The 21,029-nt window shown below is 42.0% G+C and overlaps 1 protein-coding gene across 1 annotated transcript in view; it reads left to right on the top strand.

The window, feature by feature from the left end:
* LOC126183340 (MMS19 nucleotide excision repair protein homolog) overlaps nucleotides 1–21,029 on the top strand; it is a 232,206-nt gene that overhangs the window by 209,257 nt on the left and 1,920 nt on the right. Inside the window, exons 16-18 of the mRNA XM_049925215.1 lie at nucleotides 10,995–11,154; nucleotides 18,743–18,909; nucleotides 18,988–19,069. Coding sequence (XP_049781172.1) covers nucleotides 10,995–11,154; nucleotides 18,743–18,909; nucleotides 18,988–19,069 — 409 coding nt within the window. The remainder of the gene's footprint in view (nucleotides 1–10,994; nucleotides 11,155–18,742; nucleotides 18,910–18,987; nucleotides 19,070–21,029) is intronic.

A 21,029-nucleotide genomic window follows, 5' to 3' on the forward strand; every position in this document is an offset into this window, starting at 1 on the left:
TGGGTTGTTGCAGACATCACAATCCTCGTGTGTGGATTGGTTGCTGAAGGGGAGAGTGCTCCATGTGTGGATGAACTCTTCAAATTCTTGCTTTCAGTTTTCTGAGGGTCGCTCTAGTTACACACTGCAATTTGGGAACTGCTAGCAGCCGGGGGTTGCAGCCTGCATCAGCAAAGGGAGAAAGTCGAGCGAGTAATATACATGACATGTAATACCTCAACCAATATCAAGAATAGAATAAAAAATTCGGAGATATTACTTTTCAGCACTTCTTCTTATACCATCAAAACATTTAAGAAGACAGTACTTCTTTCATTGATATGAAGTGCAATGAATTTTTCCTGAAATATGCCATTTACTGCAGAATACTTTTACATACAGCTACAATAAGCCCATTGGATTTATTTTCAGGTACGTTTATTTATTTAGTGTTACATAAGTTGCAGAAGTGTATGCCAGTAAAATAATGTTTGTGGACTGAGCTTCAGCAAGTAGTTGCTACCGTACTCTGTATTGACCTTAACATGCATGTTCAATTGCTTTTCGTATTTCTACCTTCAGTCATTTTCCTGCTGCATTTACTATTAAATTTGCATACTTACCCACTGTATGCAAGCTATCTTCATACTGTTTCACTTATTTCTTTCTTTACCATCTTTGCTTACACACCCGCCTCAACTATTTGACATCTCCCTCTATTAATTTCCCTATTCGGTCCACCCCCCCGCCCCTTACACACACACACACACACACACACACACATTTTGTGCCCATCCTCTCAGCTTCCTCCTTCTTCTCGAGTTCACTTACTATTGCACGCCTTGCTCTTACCACTACTCAAAGTTTACAGTATGAATGTTTACAGTCATTAATTAGGTAACCCTCTTGTTGCCACTACAAATGAAGTTAAAGAATTTCAGTGCATTCCACTTATTCATTTCTCAAAATCCTATATCATTCTGCATTTCTTGGCTCATTAATTGTTATTGATAACAATAAGACAGGTCTCTAATTAGAGATCATTTATGTATCTTCACTTTAAAGCAAAGTTATTGTCAACCTGGAAGTTGATTAATGCACAATAGTGCTTTTACATGTATAGACACAGTGAAGGAGATATGCTTTTGACCTGCTGCAAAACTACAGCTTAACATGTAATCTTGACAAAAGTGTGACTTAATTTTGTCTTATATACAGAGCGTTACTAGAGGTGAAGTACAGATTAAGTGCCAGAAAAATACTAGTAGCAGCTGATGATTGTTTGTACCTAAGCTACACTGGTTTGTGATTTGACACTTCAGCTTTGCAGTCGCCAAGCTACACATAAACATTTTTTATTGATGCTTAGCTAACAGTGAGTCATTCATTTGTGGCCCTGCGGTGCAGGATAGCCATACGGTCTGAGACGCCTTGTCACGGTGTGTGTTGTCCTTAGTGTAAGTTAGTTTAATTAATGTGTAAGCCTAGGGATCGATGACCTCAGCAGCTTGGTCACATAGCACCTTACCACAAATTCCCAAATTTCTGGCCCCTCCACAGTGATAGTGCTTTTTTCTCCTGTCCAGTGTAATATAAAAGCAACTCTCTTGTGACCACAAACCACTAGATAGGTATAGACTCACTTGAAAGTGACGCACACCAATTAACGGCATCCTGCTGGTATGCCTGTCCTTGCTAGCCGATACTTCTGTTCTAGTGTACACTGAGAAAAATGCAATACTGAAAGAATGTGTTGACACTATAAAATAAAAAATGCAATGCCTGAAAATGTGTAGGAGGTATTTATAATATTTTTATCATCATTGGGGAATCATCATCATCATCATTTAAGACTGATTATGCCTTTCAGCGTTCAGTCTGGAGCATAGCCCCCATTATACAGTTCCTCCATGATCCCCTATTCAGTGCTAACATTGGTGCCTCTTCTGATGTTAAACCTATTACTTCAAAATCATTCTTAACCGAATCCAGGTACCTTCTCCTCGGTCTGTCCCGACTCCTCCTACCCTCTACTGCTGAATCCATGAGTCTCTTGGGTAACCTTGCTTCTCCCATGCGTGTAACATGACCCCACCATCTAAGCCTGTTCGCCGTGACTGCTAGTAGGATAAAATACCAGCAGGGATGGGAAAGATAGTGTAGGTTTCAGTGGATACCAGTTCGTGAAGGGAAACATCATATGTGGTTGAACCACTCTTAAGCAATAAAAAGTTGGATAGTTCGTGTTGTTTTGCCTGCGAGAGTTTTGCCCATTTAAGTGACATTAATGGGGAACAGATGATTCCAGTTAATGTGGATAACTTGGCAGATGGAAGGTGACTCTGTCGAAGGGTGCAATAACATCCACTGTGGAAGTCATGTAAGATGAGGTCTTCAATAGGTTGAGCCTAGAGGAAAGCCACAAGCAAACCATCGATACAGAATTGTTACCAGGGAAAGTAGGTCATTTGAAGGGCAGTGATCGAATGGCTTTGGAGAACTTTATGTTGCGGTTTAGTGATTTATTTTGTGCGAACAAGGTGTTACCAGCAAACCCACAGATGCAACGTCACATACTGACTGGGGACAGTGCAGCACAGCAATGTATAGGAAGCCATACCATTTAGCAAAGCAGCTGCAACCATTGGTAGAAGAATTTATTGAGCAGCAGTCACGGGATGGGATCATAGAACTGAGGGATAGTCCCTGGAGCACAAATATTGTCATTGTGCCAAAGGAATCGGCAGATGGGACATGAAAATACAGATTTTGCTGGGACTAAACACCCACACTATTTTGGATGCTTATCCATTTCCAAACATCACATAAACTTTGTATAATCTGGGTCAGTATTGGTTCTTTATAGCTATGGATCTCAGGAGCAGATACCGACAATTGGAGGTGGTACCTGAAGATGGGCCGAAATTAGCGTTTAGAGCTGGTTCTTCAAACTTTATTAATAGACTTTCTCGGGACAGTTCACATCTGTCTTCTGTAGTCTGCCGTTTCAGTTCCTTCAGTATCTCTGTGACCCTCACCAATGGATGAAACGAACCTGTGACCATTCATGCTACCCTTCTCTGTATATGTTCAATACCCCCTGTTAGTCCTGTCTGGAACAGGTCCCACACACTTGAGCAATACTCTAGGATCGGTTGGACGAGTGATTTGTAAGTCTTTTATAGACTGATTGCACTTTACCAGTATTCTACAAATAAACCGAAGTCTACTATATGCTTTATCCACAACTGAACTTATGTGATCATTCCATTTCATATCTTTACAGAATTTTGCACCCAGGTATTTGTTTGGGTTGGTGATTCCAACAGTGAGTCATTGATATTGTAGTCATAGGATACTATGTTTTTTTTTCCATTTTGTGAAGTGCAAAACTTTACATTTCTGAACATTTAGAATAAGTTGCCAATCTCTGTACCACAAAGGAGGAACAAAGTTAGAACAGGTGGACGGTTTCAAGTACTTAGGATGCATATTCTCACAGGATGGCAACATAGTGAAAGAACTGGAAGCGAGGTGTAGCAAAGCTAATGCAGTGAGCGCTCAGCTACGATCTACTCTCTTCTGCAAGAAGGAAGTCAATACCAAGACTAAGTTATCTGTGCACCGTTCAATCTTTCGACCAACTTTGTTGTATGGGAGCGAAAGCTGGGTGGATTCAGGTTACCTTATCAACAAGGTTGAGATTACGGATATGAAAGTAGCTAGGATGATTGCAGGTGCTAGTAGATGGGAACAATGGCAGGAGGGTGTCCACAATGAGGAAATCAAAGAAAAACTGGGAATGAACTCTATAGATGTAGCAGTCACGGCGAACAGGCTTAGATGGTGGGGTCATGTTACACGCATGGGAGAAGCAAGGTTACCCAAGAGACTCATGGATTCAGCAGTAGAGGGTAGGAGGAGTCGGGGCAGACCGAGGAGAAGGTACCTGGATTCGGTTAAGAATGATTTTGAAGTAATAGGTTTAACATCAGAAGAGGCACCAATGTTAGCAATGAAGATCATGGAGGAACTGTATAATGGGGGCTATGCTCCAGACTGAACGCTGAAAGGCATAATCAGTCTTAAATGATGATGATGATGATCTCTGTACCACTTTGATATCTTATCAAGATCTGACTGAATATTTATGCAGCTACATTCATATAGTATTTCATTATAGATAACTGCATCATCTGCAAAAAGCCTGATTTTACTATTAATACTGTCTGCAAGGTCATTAATATACAACATTAACAGCAAGGGTCCAAACACTCTTTGCTGAGGCACACTTGAAGTTACTTCTACATCTGCCAATGACTCCCCATCCAAGATAACATGCTGTGTCCTCCCTACCAAAAAGTTCTCAGTCCAGTCACAAATTTCACTTTTCACTTGATGCACCATATGATCATACTTCTGACAATAAGTGTAGGTGTGGTACTGAGTTAAATGCTTTTTGGAAATCAAGAAACACTACATCTACCTGGTTGCCTTGATACAAAGTATGTCATGTGAGCAAAGTGTGAGTTGGTTTCGCAGGATCTATGCTTATGAAAACTATGCTGGTTACCATTCAGATCATTCTGTTCATGATATCTCATTATGTTTTAGCTCCGATTCTACAACAAATCACTGTCAAGGGTATTGGAAAGTAGTTTTGTGGATCACTTCTACTACCCTTCTTGTTGAGGGGTGTGACCTGTGCCTTTTTCCAAGAACAGGGCACAGTTTTTTGTTTGAGGGATCAAAAACCCATGCCCATTTCTTGAAAAAGGTACAGATCCCACCCATCTACAAGAAAGGTAGTAGAAGTTTACATCTCATCAGGACTTTATCATTACAAACACACGCCATGTGGACTAAAGAATGTACCAGCAACTTTTGAGCAGTTGTTGGGTGGGATACTGAGAGGATTAAAGCCAAAAACTTGTTTGGTCTATCTCGATGACATAATTTTCTATTCAGAAGCTTTACCATTGTGTGTAAGATGGTTGGAGGATGTCTGTGGCAGACTACAATTGGCACGTCTGACATGAAGTGTGGACAAGTGCCATTTTGTGCAAATTCAGGTAAACTATCTAGGGCATGTGATTTCTGAGTGTGGTGTACAGACTGATCCTTGTCTCACAGATACAGTTCAAAACTGGCCAGGAATGCCAGGAGGCATTTGAAAAATTGAAAGAAATATTAGTTTCAGTTACAGTATTTGTTTTTCCAGATTTCGAGAAAGAGTTTATCCTTTCAAGTGATGCTTCAAATGAAGCAACCAGTTGTGTTTTGAGAGAGAAGGTAGATAGTCAGGAACACCAGTAGCTTACACTTCAAGGCAGTTAAACAAGGCGGAGCACAACTATGGAGAAAAAGATGTTGGCAGTCATATATGGTATTACTTATTTTCAGTGTTATCCGTACGGTAAGAAGTTAGGGCCATGACAGACCATGCCTCTTTGAAATGGTTGTTTGGTTTGAAAGATCCCTCTAGTAGATTACCTTGGTGGGCACTTAAGCTTAGTAAATTCAAGTAGGAAATCTGTAAGCCAGAGAGATCACAAACAAATGCAGATTCATTAAGCTGCGGGGTATCGATGTTAAGTATGCTAGGGAAGAGCATTGAAGAGTGGCAGCAGGCACAGGCAAGGAATAAGGATTGCCAGGCATTTAAATCGTAGCCATATATTGTTACGCGTGAGGGTTTGTTGTGCAGAATAACGAGGTGTAGACCACATTTGGTGGTTCCAGAGGGTTTTCGGAAGGCAGTTTTGCAGCAAGTTCACAACCATATGTTGTCAGGTCGTAGTGGGCGACATGCAGCAGACAGATACGCAGCATAGCAGTTTTGGTGGAGGAACAGGAAGTGTGACATGGAGCAGTATGTTAAGAACTGTGTTCCACGTGTGCGTGGCCGACATTATGCACCAGAAAATCCATTTTTCATGTTAGGGTTAGATGAACTTGGCCATTTAATAAAACACCTGCAGGGAATAGGTACATTCTCATGATCATCCATCATTTTTCTCAATTTTTGGCTATAGTACTGATGCTGCATCATTAGGCTAGTGTTATAGTGCAGGCATTAGTAAACAACTGGATATTAAAGTTTGGGGGACCTGAGATCATAATTACGGCCCAGTGTACAAATTTTGTCTCAGATTTAATGAAACTACTATGCCACTTGTTGTGTATACGGAAGTTATGGACAAATCTGTTTCATCCACAGACCAGTGGGAAAATGGAACAAGTGCACAAGAGAATTGCAAAGATGTTCAGCTATTACATAGGTTCCAGGCACGACGATTGGGACACCTATTTACCTTATGTACAGTGTGCTCGTAATTTGAAGATTCGTACAGCAACAGGCTTGTTGCTATTCGAGGTGGTGTACAGCAGGAAAATGCCATCTCCCTTTGATGTTTTGGTTCCTAAATTAGGACTGGATGGTGAGACAGTGAGGAAGTTTCTCAGAACAATTAGGAAATGTACAAAAGGCAAACATGAAGGTCCTAGAATGCCAGGAACAACTGAACAGACACGTGGGAAAATTGCCACAATATCGTGTGGAGCAACGGGTAATGGTCCCTAGTCTCTATATATCAAAGGGTAAAAAAAAGAAATTTTTAACGGAATACCAGGAACCATACCAGATCATGGAAATGACTTCACCAGTCAACTACAAAGATACAGGTCGCCACAAAATATCTGTTATACGAGTCGTTCACATAAAACCATTTAAAGGAATGGTAGAGGTGATACCAGAGTAACTGGTGACCAACTTGGAGATGAAAGTTATTAAGGATAATATGAAGGAACCTTGAATTGGTGAGCAACGTAAGGTGCAGTGGGTGCCGTTTAGGTTAATGTTGCAAGGTTGCGTAAGTAAGTTGTTTAATTGTAATTTTCTTTTCTTTTTCCTTTTTCTCTCTTTTTTTAGTGTGTGTCAGGGAATATATATTTTTGTTGCCATAGGGATATTTGCCCCCCCCCCCTCCCCGGAGTTGTTACTTTTTCATGTCATTATTACTTTTTCTTTATGGATTGTGTGTACGAGGTATGTTTGTGATTTGTCTGGGTGGCAAGTATGGACTGATATGCAGACATGTGAAGTGAATTAGTTTCTGAGGAAAATAAATGGATTGACTTGTGGGAAGAGGCTTCTACCAGCCCAAACATACTTCCAGAGCACAGGTACACATTGGTTAAACTCTGTAGTCACTCCGAAAACTGTATGGTTTAATTGCTAAGAAGAAGGCATTCCATTAGGGTTGAAAACCTCAAGCTTCAGGGAAGCAATTAGTTTTAAGTTTTTAATTGGTGTATATAGATAATAGTATGTGGTAGTAGTAAAGTGTGAGTGTAAGTCCTGTACAATAAATTCAGGAGATTGCCCTCAGTATGTACACTCCTGGAAATTGAAATAAGAACACCGTGAATTCATTGTCCCAGGAAGGGGAAACTTTATTGACTCATTCCTGGGGTCAGATACATCACATGATCACACTGACAGAACCACAGGCACATAGACACAGGCAACAGAGCATGCACAATGTCGGCACTAGTACAGTGTATATCCACCTTTCGCAGCAATGCAGGCTGCTATTCTCCCATGGAGACGATCGTAGAGATGCTGGATGTAGTCCTGTGGAACGGCTTGCCATGCCATTTCCACCTGGCGCCTCAGTTGGACCAGCGTTCGTGCTGGACGTGCAGACCGCGTGAGACGACGCTTCATCCAGTCTCAAACATGCTCAATGGGGGACAGATCCGGAGATCTTGCTGGCCAGGGTAGTTGACTTACACCTTCTAGAGCACGTTGGGTGGCACGGGATACATGCGGACGTGCATTGTCCTGTTAGAACAGCAAGTTCCCTTGCCGGTCTAGGAATGGTAGAACGATGGGTTCGATGACGGTTTGGATGTACCGTGCACTATTCAGTGTCCCCTCGACGATCACCAGTGGTGTACGGCCAGTGTAGGAGATCGCTCCCCACACCATGATGCCGGGTGTTGGCCCTGTGTGCCTCGGTCGTATGCAGTCCTGATTGTGGCGCTCACCTGCACGGTGCCAAACACGCACACGACCATCATTGGCACCAAGGCAGAAGCGACTCTCATCGCTGAAGACGACACGTCTCCATTCGTCCCTCCATTCACGCCTGTCGCGACACCACTGGAGGCGGGCTGCACGATGTTGGGGCGTGAGCGGAAGACGGCCTAACGGTGTGCGGGACCGTAGCCCAGCTTCATGGAGACAGTTGCGAATGGTCCTCGCCGATACCCCAGGAGCAACAGTGTCCCTAATTTGGTGGGAAGTGGCGGTGCGGTCCCCTACGGCACTGCGTAGGATCCTACGGTCTTGGCGTGCATCCGTGCGTCGCTGCGGTCCGGTCCCAGGTCGACGGGCACATGCACCTTCCGCCGACCACTGGCGACAACATCGATGTACTGTGGAGACCTCACGCCCCACGTGTTGAGCAATTCGGCGGTACGTCCACCCGGCCTCCTGCATGCCCACTATACGCCCTCGCTCAAAGTCCGTCAACTGCACATACGGTTCACGTCCACGCTGTCGCGGCATGCTACCAGTGTTAAAGACTGCGATGGAGCTCCGTATGCCACGGCAAACTGGCTGACACTGACGGCGGCGGTGCACAAATGCTGCGCAGCTAGCGCCATTCGACGGCCAACACCGCGGTTCCTGGTGTGTCCGCTGTGCCGTGCGTGTGATCATTGCTTGTACAGCCCTCTCGCAGTGTCCGGAGCAAGTATGGTGGGTCTGACACACCGGTGTCAATGTGTTCTTTTTTCCATTTCCAGGAGTGTAAATTATTAGAGTTAAGTTAGTTGAGTGGTAGCACGATGTTACAGATTCGTGATGAATTTTCTCAGAAAGGAGGAGGTATGCTGTGCCACTAATAAGTACAGGCATGGATTTGGGAAATTCTTGTAAATTTTGCACGTCTATGGCTGGAAGTTAGTAACTAAGGGGCTGATTGGCACATCGAATGGCAGGCATAGGCAATATTGATATTTAGCAAATGAATCTGTGAGGCAGGTTTACGACACCACTCGCAGGCAAGAAGGCACAGCCTGATGGGCACTATATACAGGTGTCAAGTAATCAGGACAGCACAGCCCACTGATGTGCTGTGAAGACTACATACATTGCAGTTACAATAGCACGTGATTACCTGTGTATGGGGGCTGAATTGGGATGAGGAAAGCTGACATTGTAAATATTTAAGAGCCTCCACCTGTCAGAGGATAGGGGAAAGGCACATAAATGAGCCCAGAGGCTCAAATCAGGCAGCCATGTAGCCATTCTGTCTGTGTCTAGAACCAGAGAGAATGACAATTGTTTAAGTTACAGGCCAACCACGATGACCTTGGAGTTGCACCAGCGTGAGGAGCGAGAGAGCTGCTGGCCTCCGCTCTCTGGGCGACATTGTCTGATGAACTGCAAGCTGCCATCAGCAGAGACAGGACTGTGACATGAACTCGCGGCCTCCCAGGTGCAGAACTGCCTGTGGCCACTGACTAAGCTGCCCTGGGTGGATGACTGGAGCTACTAAGGCTCACTACAACAATGGCAGACAGCTGTTTCCCTTCAGCACTCTACACTAGGTCCATGAGCTGGACTTGAGGGAGCAGTCACCTATGTTGCGGGCTATCAGTGTTGCGAACACGCAAGGCCGCCACTTAGCTGTGGAGTGAGTAAGAATTGTGCACCTTGAAGGATGAATGACTGAATGCCAACAGTGCAGATTCTGGCATTGGTATTGGCATTGACCCATGTACCCATGTATGCATGCTGCATGGCATCTTCACTGAGATCAGCAAAAAGCTGACTGCGTACCTCCAATGCAATAAAGTTAATGACTCACTTGTTGGTGTTTCTCTGCAAGCTTCAGCGTGAGCCACCCCCTTTCCAAAACAATACCTCTTGGTCTTTCTGACATATTACAACCCCAGAGCTCAAAGAGGGGTAGGGGGGTTGTAAAAACGCTGTAGAGTCTGCTCCAAGTGTAACATGCTGTTAATATGTATTCGACCGTGTCAATTTCATTGTGTCTGCTATCAGTAGCTGGAATACTTTCCACAGCTTGAGGTGTATCAAATGCATTATACTGGCCTCAGCGCTCTCAACATCTGAAGAGGCCCAGGTGCTTAAACTGACTCTGTCTGCAATAGAAGTAGGTCCCTTACGTGTTCATGGGTTCAGATAATGCAACATACTTCAAACAATGCATTACAGCAGATTACAGTTTTAGGCTTGAATATGATCGGTCCCTTTCCATCAGACATATTCACATCCACCTTGCCAAATATACACAAACTGTGGATGTCTTGTAAGTGGCTCCACTCAGTGAAGCACCTCTACAATTGCCTGCAATTCCTTAATGGAAGAGATTTGAGCAGTCTATCAGTAACATAATTAGTGGTGAGAGAAGTACAGTATTCTTCTGATCATTCTTTAACACACCATCAATTGACTACACAGTGTTGAACTGCTTTACAATATGCTGTCAATGATAGACAGTTGCAAGGTGCTACATACGCAATCCATTCCCTTTCCCACCGACACTACTTAGGTCACCGACAACATTACACTTAAGAATGAAAAAATTATGAGCTGTTGTTTATAGGAACATATTTTACATAAATGTTCACTTAACAGCTGCAAATAAGTACTCTTTTAATAAATTGAAAACGATATAAATTCATCACAAATGCTCTCCCTCAATAGTGGTACAGGCTGCGGACAGAATGAAATGTAGCACCAGGGTTCGACACCAGGGCCTCCCACCTGGAGACACCCAATCAGCCTCCCTCAGTAGTCGTAAATGATCCTGTCCCTCCCTCCCTCCCTTGAAAAAATTTAGCAGTTGGGCTTAAATTACACTAAAGACATACAGTAATTCCATCAAAGCTGTTATTTAAAAATGATCTTAACATTTGTCACATGACCTATGTACATTATTTCCTTAATTGTGATAAATGTGTTTCTTTATTTACAGGTTGTTGTTTAGGCAGCATGTGTTTGTAGTAGCACAGGTGAAACTTTTTGAAAGCCATCACAATGCAGTCACTGTAACTTCCAAATGTAACCATTTATTGTCACTAATGCACATCTTACAAGAAGTACCACGTCAAGCATTACTGGCTGACTTACCAAAGGTAATTTTTAAATCAGAAAACCTCTCTCTCTCTCTCCACCTCTACCTCTCTCTACACTTCTACCTCTACCTCTCTATCTATCTATCTCTATCTCTGATGACTGATTTTTTGAAGCACAGTAAACTGTGGCTTTCCCACTATGCACTCTGGAAGAACCAATATTTTTCCCATGCTGTGAATAATCAGAGTACTCCAGAAGTATTCTTAAGATTTCCAAGCCAGATTGTGTAATAGAGAGACATATGGAGTTTTGAAGACACTGGAATGATGTCTGGTGTGTGTGTGTGTGTGTGTGTTTGTGTGTGTGTGTGAGAAACCTGTTGGTACCATTACCTAACCAAGCAAAATGTTAAGTATATTGAAAATTGTGGTTTCATCTCACAATCATAGATGGAAGCAGATCACTCCTAACAAGGCTCATATTTTGGCTGGAGGGCTGAACACTAGCATTATTTGTATTTTCTAAGTAGTCTGCCAATTTTGGATGAAACATTGCCAATAAACAGTATGAAAGTGGTCTTCTTATTTTCTTCTACTTCAGGGTTTTTGTCTCCCATGGCACTCTTGGAGTTCTTGCTTTGTAGGGCTGTCCGAATCTGTTGGCTGGTGTACCCATTTTCACAGAAGACAGACTCCAGGTGTTGCGGCTCTGCCTTCAGACTTTGTTCATTTGAAATAGTGTACGTCCTGTGTATAAACACGTTCAGCAAGCTATTCTTATGCGAGGGATGGTGGGCAGCCAGAGACGTGTAGGATATAAATCTGTATAAGTTTGCATGCGATAAACACTGTGGGCCAGTGAGCCATCAGGCCTGCGCCCAACTAGAACATCAAGGGACAGAAGTTTGCCACCTTTTTTCTGTTTCCACTGTAAATTTGATGTTTCTAAGAACTCCCGTACTTTTTCGGGACCGTGTGGCCAAATGACAAACATATCATTGACATAACGGAAAAAACAGACACACTTTAGTTTGCAGTTTCCAGTGCTCTCTCTTCAAAGTGCTCCATAAACATATTTGCTACAACTGGCGAGAGAGGGTTGCCCATTGCTACACCATTAGTCTGCTCTTAGAACTGTCCATTGAAAACAAAGTAAGTTGGTATTAGGACATGTCTGAAAAGCTGTGTCAGCTCTGAGCAAAACACCTCGATGATTAATTGTATGGAGTCTTCTAAGAGAACTCAGGTGAACAGTGAGACAACATCAAACCTTGCCATGAAGTCAGACTTCTGCAGCTTCAGATTCTTCAGCTGACCTATGAAATCTCCCGAGATCCGTATGTGGTGTGTAAACTTACTGACATAAGGGCTCAGTATGCCAGCCAGGTGCGTTTTGCCAGAGGGTATGTTGGTGCCCCAATGTACACTCTGGCGAAGCACCTGACAGGGTCACATCAATTGTCGCATGCTAAATTATTTAATATCTCGAGTTCTTCCTTATATTATTATCTGAAATAAAACAATGGAAAGTCCAGGATGGAATAATAATTTCTTTGTAAAATGTATAGTAAGACACCTCATTTGTTATCCTTAAGGAGTAAGAGAGAAATCACTTTGGAAGAAATTTTGCCCGTAAAATCAGAAAGAAGTACGCCATAATCCCCTACATGGATGATGTGTCAGACAAAATAGCATATGCCTTCTGCATGACTAAGATTTGTAGTACTTTACATAATCACAGTAAGATGAATTCATGTCTTTTGCATAATATACATAATGTGTCTGAGTACTATCCCTATGAGTTGTACCAATGTGTACAAAATTTTATAGCATTAGAGATGATACTGAATATGTTTATTTGTATTAATGTGTAACTGGCATCTGTGTGCTAAGGTTGTTTAATACATTCAAAACAACCAGGTGTTTCACAAATAATGGCTGACCTTTAGAAGTGTCTTATCAGTGTCTCGTACATCAAATGCTTCATCTCCCCTCATGAAAAGAAATCCATAGGAGAGAGGTAAGGAGAATGTGGTGGTTACAGTATTGCCACACCCCTCCAAGTACGGTAATTAGGGAAAACATTATTTAAATATTCTCTGACATCAAGAGCTAAGTGTGATGGAGCCCTGTCGTGCTGGAACCGTAGTGGTTGCCTGACTGCTAGTGGAACATTCTGTATTATTTCTTGTAGTGCTTCATGGAGAAATATATGGTAATTTCCTCCACTGAGCATGTTAGGCAGATGATACAGCCCAATTAGAAGTTTTGAACAATACCAGCCCACATGTTTATGGTAAATCTCCATTGATGTTGGAACACACGAGTTGCCATAGGATTTTCCAACTCCTAGGCATGGCTATTGTGGCTGTTAAATATTCCTACCCTTGTGAAGGCAGCCTCTTTAGTAAGCAAAAACACCTATTTGGAAGTCAGGAATGTTTACAGCTTGGTATAGGTACCACTTGCAGAATTCCAAGAACTGGGGAAAGTCATCAGCTGATAGGTCTCATACCTACTGATATGTGAATGGATAGGTACATACACATCTCTTGAAAGACTTTACAAACATTGACATTGGAGAAATTCAGTTCCATAGCTATGGACTGTGTGCTGAGGTTATCCTCAGTTTGCTGCACCACAGTTTCCTGAAACTGAACAGTTTGCGGAATGTGAGCTCTGTCTGTTTCCATTCAGTTTCTTCTTAGGGATATTGTTTCATGAAGATGATCATCAACTCACTGAAATGTGAAATGACAGTGTAACCTTCTCCTTGGAAATGATTCATAATACAGATACCTTGCTGCTCGGCTGTTGCATCATCCCTCTCCATAAATGAGATGCATATCAGCCAACTTGGTTAGAGCATAATCAGTCATCAGGGTAATGCGAACATCAAGAGAAACTTTCATGTAAACATTACATAACAATAATAATGCAATTGTTTATCCATGAGTGTGGACACTACTAGCAGTGATGATAACTTACCCTTCCTAGCAGTGATATGTAATTTTGTTGCAAATCAGATTTTAATGTCAACATGTAGCAATTAAAACAATTGTGAACATTGGCCTAAGGGAAGTCGAGCATCAAACCCTTCAGGACCCATAGCAGGTAAATGGTGCATCTGTGATACCTGTGTCAAATGATGAAATAGTTCCTGTTTATCTCCTCTAATAACTCTACAAATTTATATACATATATATAAAAAACAAAGATGCTGTGACTTACCAGACGGGAAAGTGCTGGTAGATAGACACAATAAAAAACACACAAATTTCTGCCTCGACTGACATCTCTGCCCAACCTCTTTGCATTTACAAATGTCTGCCTGTGTCTGTATGTGTGCAGATAGATATGTGTGCGTGTGCCAGTGTATACCTGTCCTTTTTTCCCCCTAAGGTAAGTCTTTCCGCTTCCAGGATTGGAATGACTCCTTACCCTCTCTCTTAAAACCCACATTCTTTCGTCTTTCCCTCTCCTTCCCTCTTTCCTGATGAAGCAACATAGGGTTGCGAAAGTCTGAAATTTGAGTGTGTGTTTGTGTGTTTTTTATTGTGTCTATCTACCAGCACTTTCCTGTTTGGTAAGTCACAGCATCTTTGTTTTTTATATACATTTTCCCTCTATTATATTCATATCATTAATTTATATACACAGTTTTTTTAGACTCTGAATGGGATCAGATCTACATCTACATGGCTACTCTGCAATTTTGGGTTCGTAGAACTACTTTCAGACTATTTCTCAACTGTTCCACTCCCAAATGGCACATGGGAAAAATTTACACACAAATGCAGTTGTTGTGAATCATTTTATGTTGGCCAGTGAGAACAGAGTGTGAATGTTGTTATGCTGGCCACATAGAACAGAGATGTAACATAAGATATAGGGAACATGTTAATTTGAGTGAAAATAACTTGTCTTCTTTCAATTTGCACTTCTGCAACAAGGATTATGTTGTTAGTAGTATAAAGGATGTCAGTACCATCCTTCTTAATTTGGGAAGTGTAGGTTCGTGAATGTATTAAAGGAATTTGAAATTGGAAAGTGTAGGTGCATGAATGTATTAAAGGAATTTGAAATATACAGACACTCTCAGAGACAGCCACACATTATATTGAAAGACCAAACTTAAAGTAACATTAGAAGATTTATTGACAACTTTAAAGAAATTGTCAGTAAGGTTTACTATTGATATTGTGCCGAGGACTATTGTATTCCTTCCTATTAAACTCCTTGGAAGGAAGAGGGCGGGAGTGGTGGAGGGGGGGGGGGATAATCATAGAGCTCCCCTCTCTACGTTATATCTCAGTTGACTTTATTAGATGATTTTAACTTATTTATACATATAACGAGACAATTACTATGGTACATATTTTTCTTCTGGGAATGTGATGATTGTACAGTTTTTTTGTTTTATATGTAGTAAAAATACATTATTATGTATTTTATATTTGTGACTGTTATGATCATCCTGAGGCCAATGTTGTACAGTTCATTCTTTCCATCACTTTGGAGTTCTTGTTTTTTATAAAAGTCTCACAGAACAGTAACACTTGTTCACGTGTAATATTTATGAATCCACATTTGTCTAAGTAAACCACCAATTGTTTTAATTCTAATGTGTTATTTTTCATAAAAAGTCTAGTGTAGTTTGCTCTTTTTGCAAATGTGTTGTGTCATCCAGACATACGGTAATAATATGTTCATTCTGGCACCTTTTAAAATCGTATCCCACAGATGGAACAGTTGTTTTCTTCTTCTTTTTTTTCCCCCTGGGACCTGGAAGTCTTAAGTTATGTTTGACAAAAGCTGTGAAGTTTTCGCAAAGATGATATTTCCTTGTAATGTTAATAATATTGCAGAAATTTCTAGCCTGTAACACACACAGTGGAAACTCCTGCTTGAAATATCAAAAACATAAGGAAAAGTATAGACTGCCACCCACCATAAAGATGGAACATTGAGTTTCAGGCAGACACAATGAAAAAACTATTATGATTTAGCTTTCAGCCAAAGCCTTCTTCAGAAAAGAAAACACTTACACATTCATTCACACGAGCAAGTATACCTTGCACACAAGACCACCATCTCTGCAGCTCAGATCAGACTGCAGCTGTTATGTTGAATGAAATCAGCAATCTGGAGGGAAGGGGAAGAGAGAGCAGGGTCAGTTGGGTGAAAAAGAAGAGTGATGTCTGGTGGAGTGTGCAGGAACTAGATGGAGGCTTCAACACTACTAATCACAGCGTCAGGAGGCTGTGGGACAGGGAGGGGGATGGGGGAATAGAAAAGGAGAGGATCAGGGAAGGGGAAAGACTGGTGAGTGCATTGCCAGAGGATGGCCCTCAGTGAGGTTGAGGGATGTGAATAGGAGGAGGTGACAGAACAGAAGAGGTGGAAACTGTTAAGTGCAGTATGTGGGAACTATAGGTTGAGACGGCGATAATTTCAGAAGTGGAGAATGTATTGTAAGGATAACTCCCACCTGCACATTCCAGAAAAGGTTGTGAAAGGGAAGATCCAGCCTTTGAAATCAAGCCTATTGTGTTCAGTTGCATGATGTGCCACAGGTTTGTCTACTTTACTGTTAGTCACAGTTTGGTGGTGGCCATTCGTCCTGGTGGACATCTCATTGGTAGTCATACCAATATAAAAAGCTATAAAATTATTGCAGCTCAGCTGGTGTAGGACATGGCTGGTTTCATAGGTGGCTCAGCCTCAGACGGGGTAGGATAATCGGAATAGGAAGTGCTGGGTGGGTGCTTTGGGCAGGTCTTGCACCTGGATCTTCCACAAGAACATGATGCCTGTGGCAAGGGATTGGGATTGGGAGTGGCATAGGATGTTTGAAGGTTAGGTGGGAGATGGAACACCACTTTAGGAGGGGTGGGAAGGATCTTAATTATGACAACCCTCATCTCAGGACATGATGATAGGTAATCAAAGCCCTGACAAAGGCTTATCTTATTCCATCATAAACAGGGCCACTTGTGTAACCAGCCATGTCAAACACCAGCTGTGCTGCAATCATTGCACAGCTTTTTGTATTGGTATGACCAGCTGTCCTCCAGGATGAACAACCACTGCCAAACTGTGGCTAAGAGCAACGTAGACCATCCTATGGCACAAGAAGCAGCTGAACGCGGTATGCTTGATTTCAACGGCTGCTTCATAACCTGGGCATTCTGGATCCTCCCCTCCACCACCAGATTTTCTGAACTGCACAGATGGGAGTGATCCTTACAACATGTTCTCCATGTCCAAAATTGTCCTGGCCTCAGCCTACAGTAACCTGTTGCCTCCACATCCTTCACCCAACAGTTTCCACCCTCTTTCAATGCACCCACCAATCTTTTCCCTTCCGCGCTCCTTCGCCCCCCACAACTTCCTGACACTGGGACTGACAATCTTCATGCCTCCATCCAGTCCCTGTAGGCTCCACTAGAGAGACCTCTTCTGCTCCCCCCCCCCCCCCCCCCCCCCCACCAACTGGTACTTCGCTATCCCTCCATCCCCAAGCCCTCCCCTTGGTCACCAGATTGCTGCTTTTGTTCAATATGATAGTTGCATTCCAGTCCAAGTTTGAATGAGGTGTGCTTGCTTGTGTGTAAATGACAACAGCCTTTTCATTGTGCTTGACTGTCAACTTTACAGTGAGTAGCGCAGTCTCTCCTTTCCTTATATTGACGATGTAAAGTAACACATTTATCTGTACTATCAATGAAATATTTATTGTCTTCATTTTATTTATTTTGCTTTGGGCAGGTACCTCAGTCATGCTCCACTCGGCATTGTGTCCCTCTTTGTGTAACTTGCACACCGCTGACTATCTTAACTGTTGCTTGTCAACATTTGCTTACACCTTTCATTGCCTTCTCAATTGGCACTGTCACCCCTTTCTCATTCTCATTGTCAATAAAATTAAAGACATTAACAGCAAGTCGTCATGGCTTCACACAAAGGTATTTTCTGCTATCATTTTTTATGATCTCTTTCCTTGCTCACATTGAGGTAATAATACAAGTTATTTTGAATTTATACATTACTGTTTGTTGTCATGTGTCCAGTTTAGTTCCTGCTATGGCTGGGTTACCACTTCATCTTGTTGGATAATAATATGTTATTATGTAATGTATTTTTCAGTAATGACTGCAAATTTGCTTTCCTAACTTTGTGTAGGCTGATTGTTTTGATACATTGTCTTGTGGGTAACACAATTTTCTTTCATTATTGCCAATGACATAGGTATTGTAGTACCTCTAGGTAGTTCATGACAGAATATCCCTTTTCCTGTTGTGCGAGTGTGAATGTTACTTAGAGTAACATGTAGTAGAGTAGAGAAAATGACAGAGTCATTCTTTACAGTTGTGTTAAGCTTTATCTCTGTTCGTGCCTACTAGATACTTCAGATTGTGTGACTGTTAGTGAATTCTAAGAAAACACTCTAAATTCATTCTCATATTTCTTCTTCAAGGATCTGCACAAATACATACCATATTTCATAGAACAGATTAGGTTTTTTTTATATATATATTTCAAAAATGCAGATATTAAATATAATTTTAAATCCATCTTATGAATTTAGGTTATGATAAGACATTTCTTAACTTATCGAATGAAAAATTTACTTTAAACTTTACAGGTAATTCCATTACTTGTGGAATCTCTCAGTCAGCAGAATTTGACACTGTTGCTCTCCGCCTTGGGAACCCTTTGTACTTTGCTTGAAGAAAGAGAGAAGGATATTATTGACTATTTGAACACATTTGTTACTAAATTCTTACTGTTAAGTCAGTTTGAACAATCGATGTAAGTACAGTTTTAAGTTAACTAGTTTGTTAAATTATTCTGTTTATGGCATCTAAGATGGTTGCTTTCTGTTGAGCAGAGAGTTCGTATTATGGCGTTGCAGTGTCTTTATCACCTCTGCTTCTACCCAACGGAATCCCTATTGCCATACAGAAATCAGGTTAGTATTTTCATCAGACGTGTTTAAGCAATGGTAACATTTTACTTGGCAATGAGGACTTATAAACTACATGAAATTAATTTTTGATTGCTGCCTTCACCTGAGCTTTATTCATTCTGTACTATTTACTCTGACATTTGTTCAAAAATTCTCAGTCAGATCTGCTTCTAGCTTCCTTTCCCTGAATCTCAAATTTCCACTGGTAATGACTATTTGGAAGTTATTAACATTACAACACATTTACTCATATTTAATGAGGCTGTAAAGTTACTGTCTCATTGCTACAGTGGAACCCAAATGTTATGTTACTGCTGTAGCAGAAGGCTAAGGTAACACACAAGGGGATAACCTGCCTATGACACATGTTATTTCCTGTGGGAATATCAGAAACTAATTTTGATTGGTTGCCTGACAATATTTCACAGTATGGGAGTATGGATGTTCTCTTAGGAATAACACAATTACTGTGAATGCCCGAATTGCCTGATGGTTCCATACCACAACCACTAGACATGTTGCTAGTCAGTATGAATGTAATTTGAATATTGGCAGAATGAGTGGGGGGGGGGGGGTGCACAAAATATCATGGAATAGAAACTGATTAATAATTGCTGATAGAATAATTAAAAAAAAATTGAAAAGAATGATTTAAAGAGATAGGAAGGTACATGTATCCTGGGTGACCTTTAACTGATACTAAAATCAGCAGACCTTCAATGTCAATACGCTTTAGATCAACATTCATTATTTAAAGTGATGTACTTCTTCTCAATAGTTCCATTGTGCATAGACCTGTTTGTGAAAATGCTGTTACTGGGTCGCTTCTCTGCTGCTCATGCAAATTCCTCATCTGCTTCGATCCTCTTGATGCAGAATTCTTGGTGCGGGCACAGGCATTCCACGAGGGAAAAATATATCTAAAAACAAAGATGATGTGACTTACCAAACGAAAGTGCTGGCAGGTCGATAGACACACAAACAAACACACAAAATTCAAGCTTTCGCAACAAACGGTTGCTTCATCAGGAAAGAGGGAAGGAGAGGGGAATACGAAAGGATGTGGGTTTGAAGGGAGAGGGTAAGGAGTCATTCCAATCCTGGGAGCGGGAAGACTTACCTTAGGGGGAGAAAAGGACAGGTATACACTCGCGCACACACACACACATATCCATCCGCACATACACAGACACAAGCTTATAATTAGCTTCCAATGTCAGAAATCATGATTAGAGCATGTTTACCTTAAAGAATTGACAGTCATAGGTAGGCAAGTCTATGCATGTCAGAGATATTTGAGCCAATATTTCTGTGAAGAAATTGTAAAGAAAAAAGTAGATAACACACACACACACACACACACACACACACACACACACACACACACACACAGCCACAGTCTCGGGCAGGTAGAGCCAGATTGCAAGCAGCAGGGCATTATGGAAGAGGTAATTGGGTGGTGGTAAGGTGGAGGCTTGGGTGGGGATGGGGAGGGATAACACGGTAGGGGTCGGGGACAGTAATGTGCTGCTGAGAGCATGTAGGGATGAGGTGGAGAGTGAGGCAGCTGGTTGCAGTCAGGAGGTTAGACAGAGGGTGCGTAGCGGAAAAGGAGAGAAGTAAAGAGACTGGATGCGTTTGTGGAATAGAGGACTTTGTAGTGCTGGATGGGAACAGGGAATGGGCTAGGTGGGTTCCCTTAACTTCCTAGCATCAACTTTCGTTAGTCATTGTCCTGACCCATGTAGCCACTTCCCTGTTTCCGTGACAGCACTACACAGCCCTCTATTACACCAACACACCCAGTGTTTTTACTTCTCTCCTTTTCCGCTATCCCCCCTCCCTCTCCTCTGCCCACCATTAACCCCTCAACTGCAACTAGCTGCCCCACTCTCCACCTCGTCCCTGCATGCTCCTAGCAGCACTTTAGCGTACCTGACCCCTACCCTGCTATCCCTTCTCA

This window comes from Schistocerca cancellata, chromosome 1 (assembly GCF_023864275.1).
Source record: "Schistocerca cancellata isolate TAMUIC-IGC-003103 chromosome 1, iqSchCanc2.1, whole genome shotgun sequence".
NCBI classification, from domain to species: domain Eukaryota; kingdom Metazoa; phylum Arthropoda; class Insecta; order Orthoptera; family Acrididae; genus Schistocerca; species Schistocerca cancellata.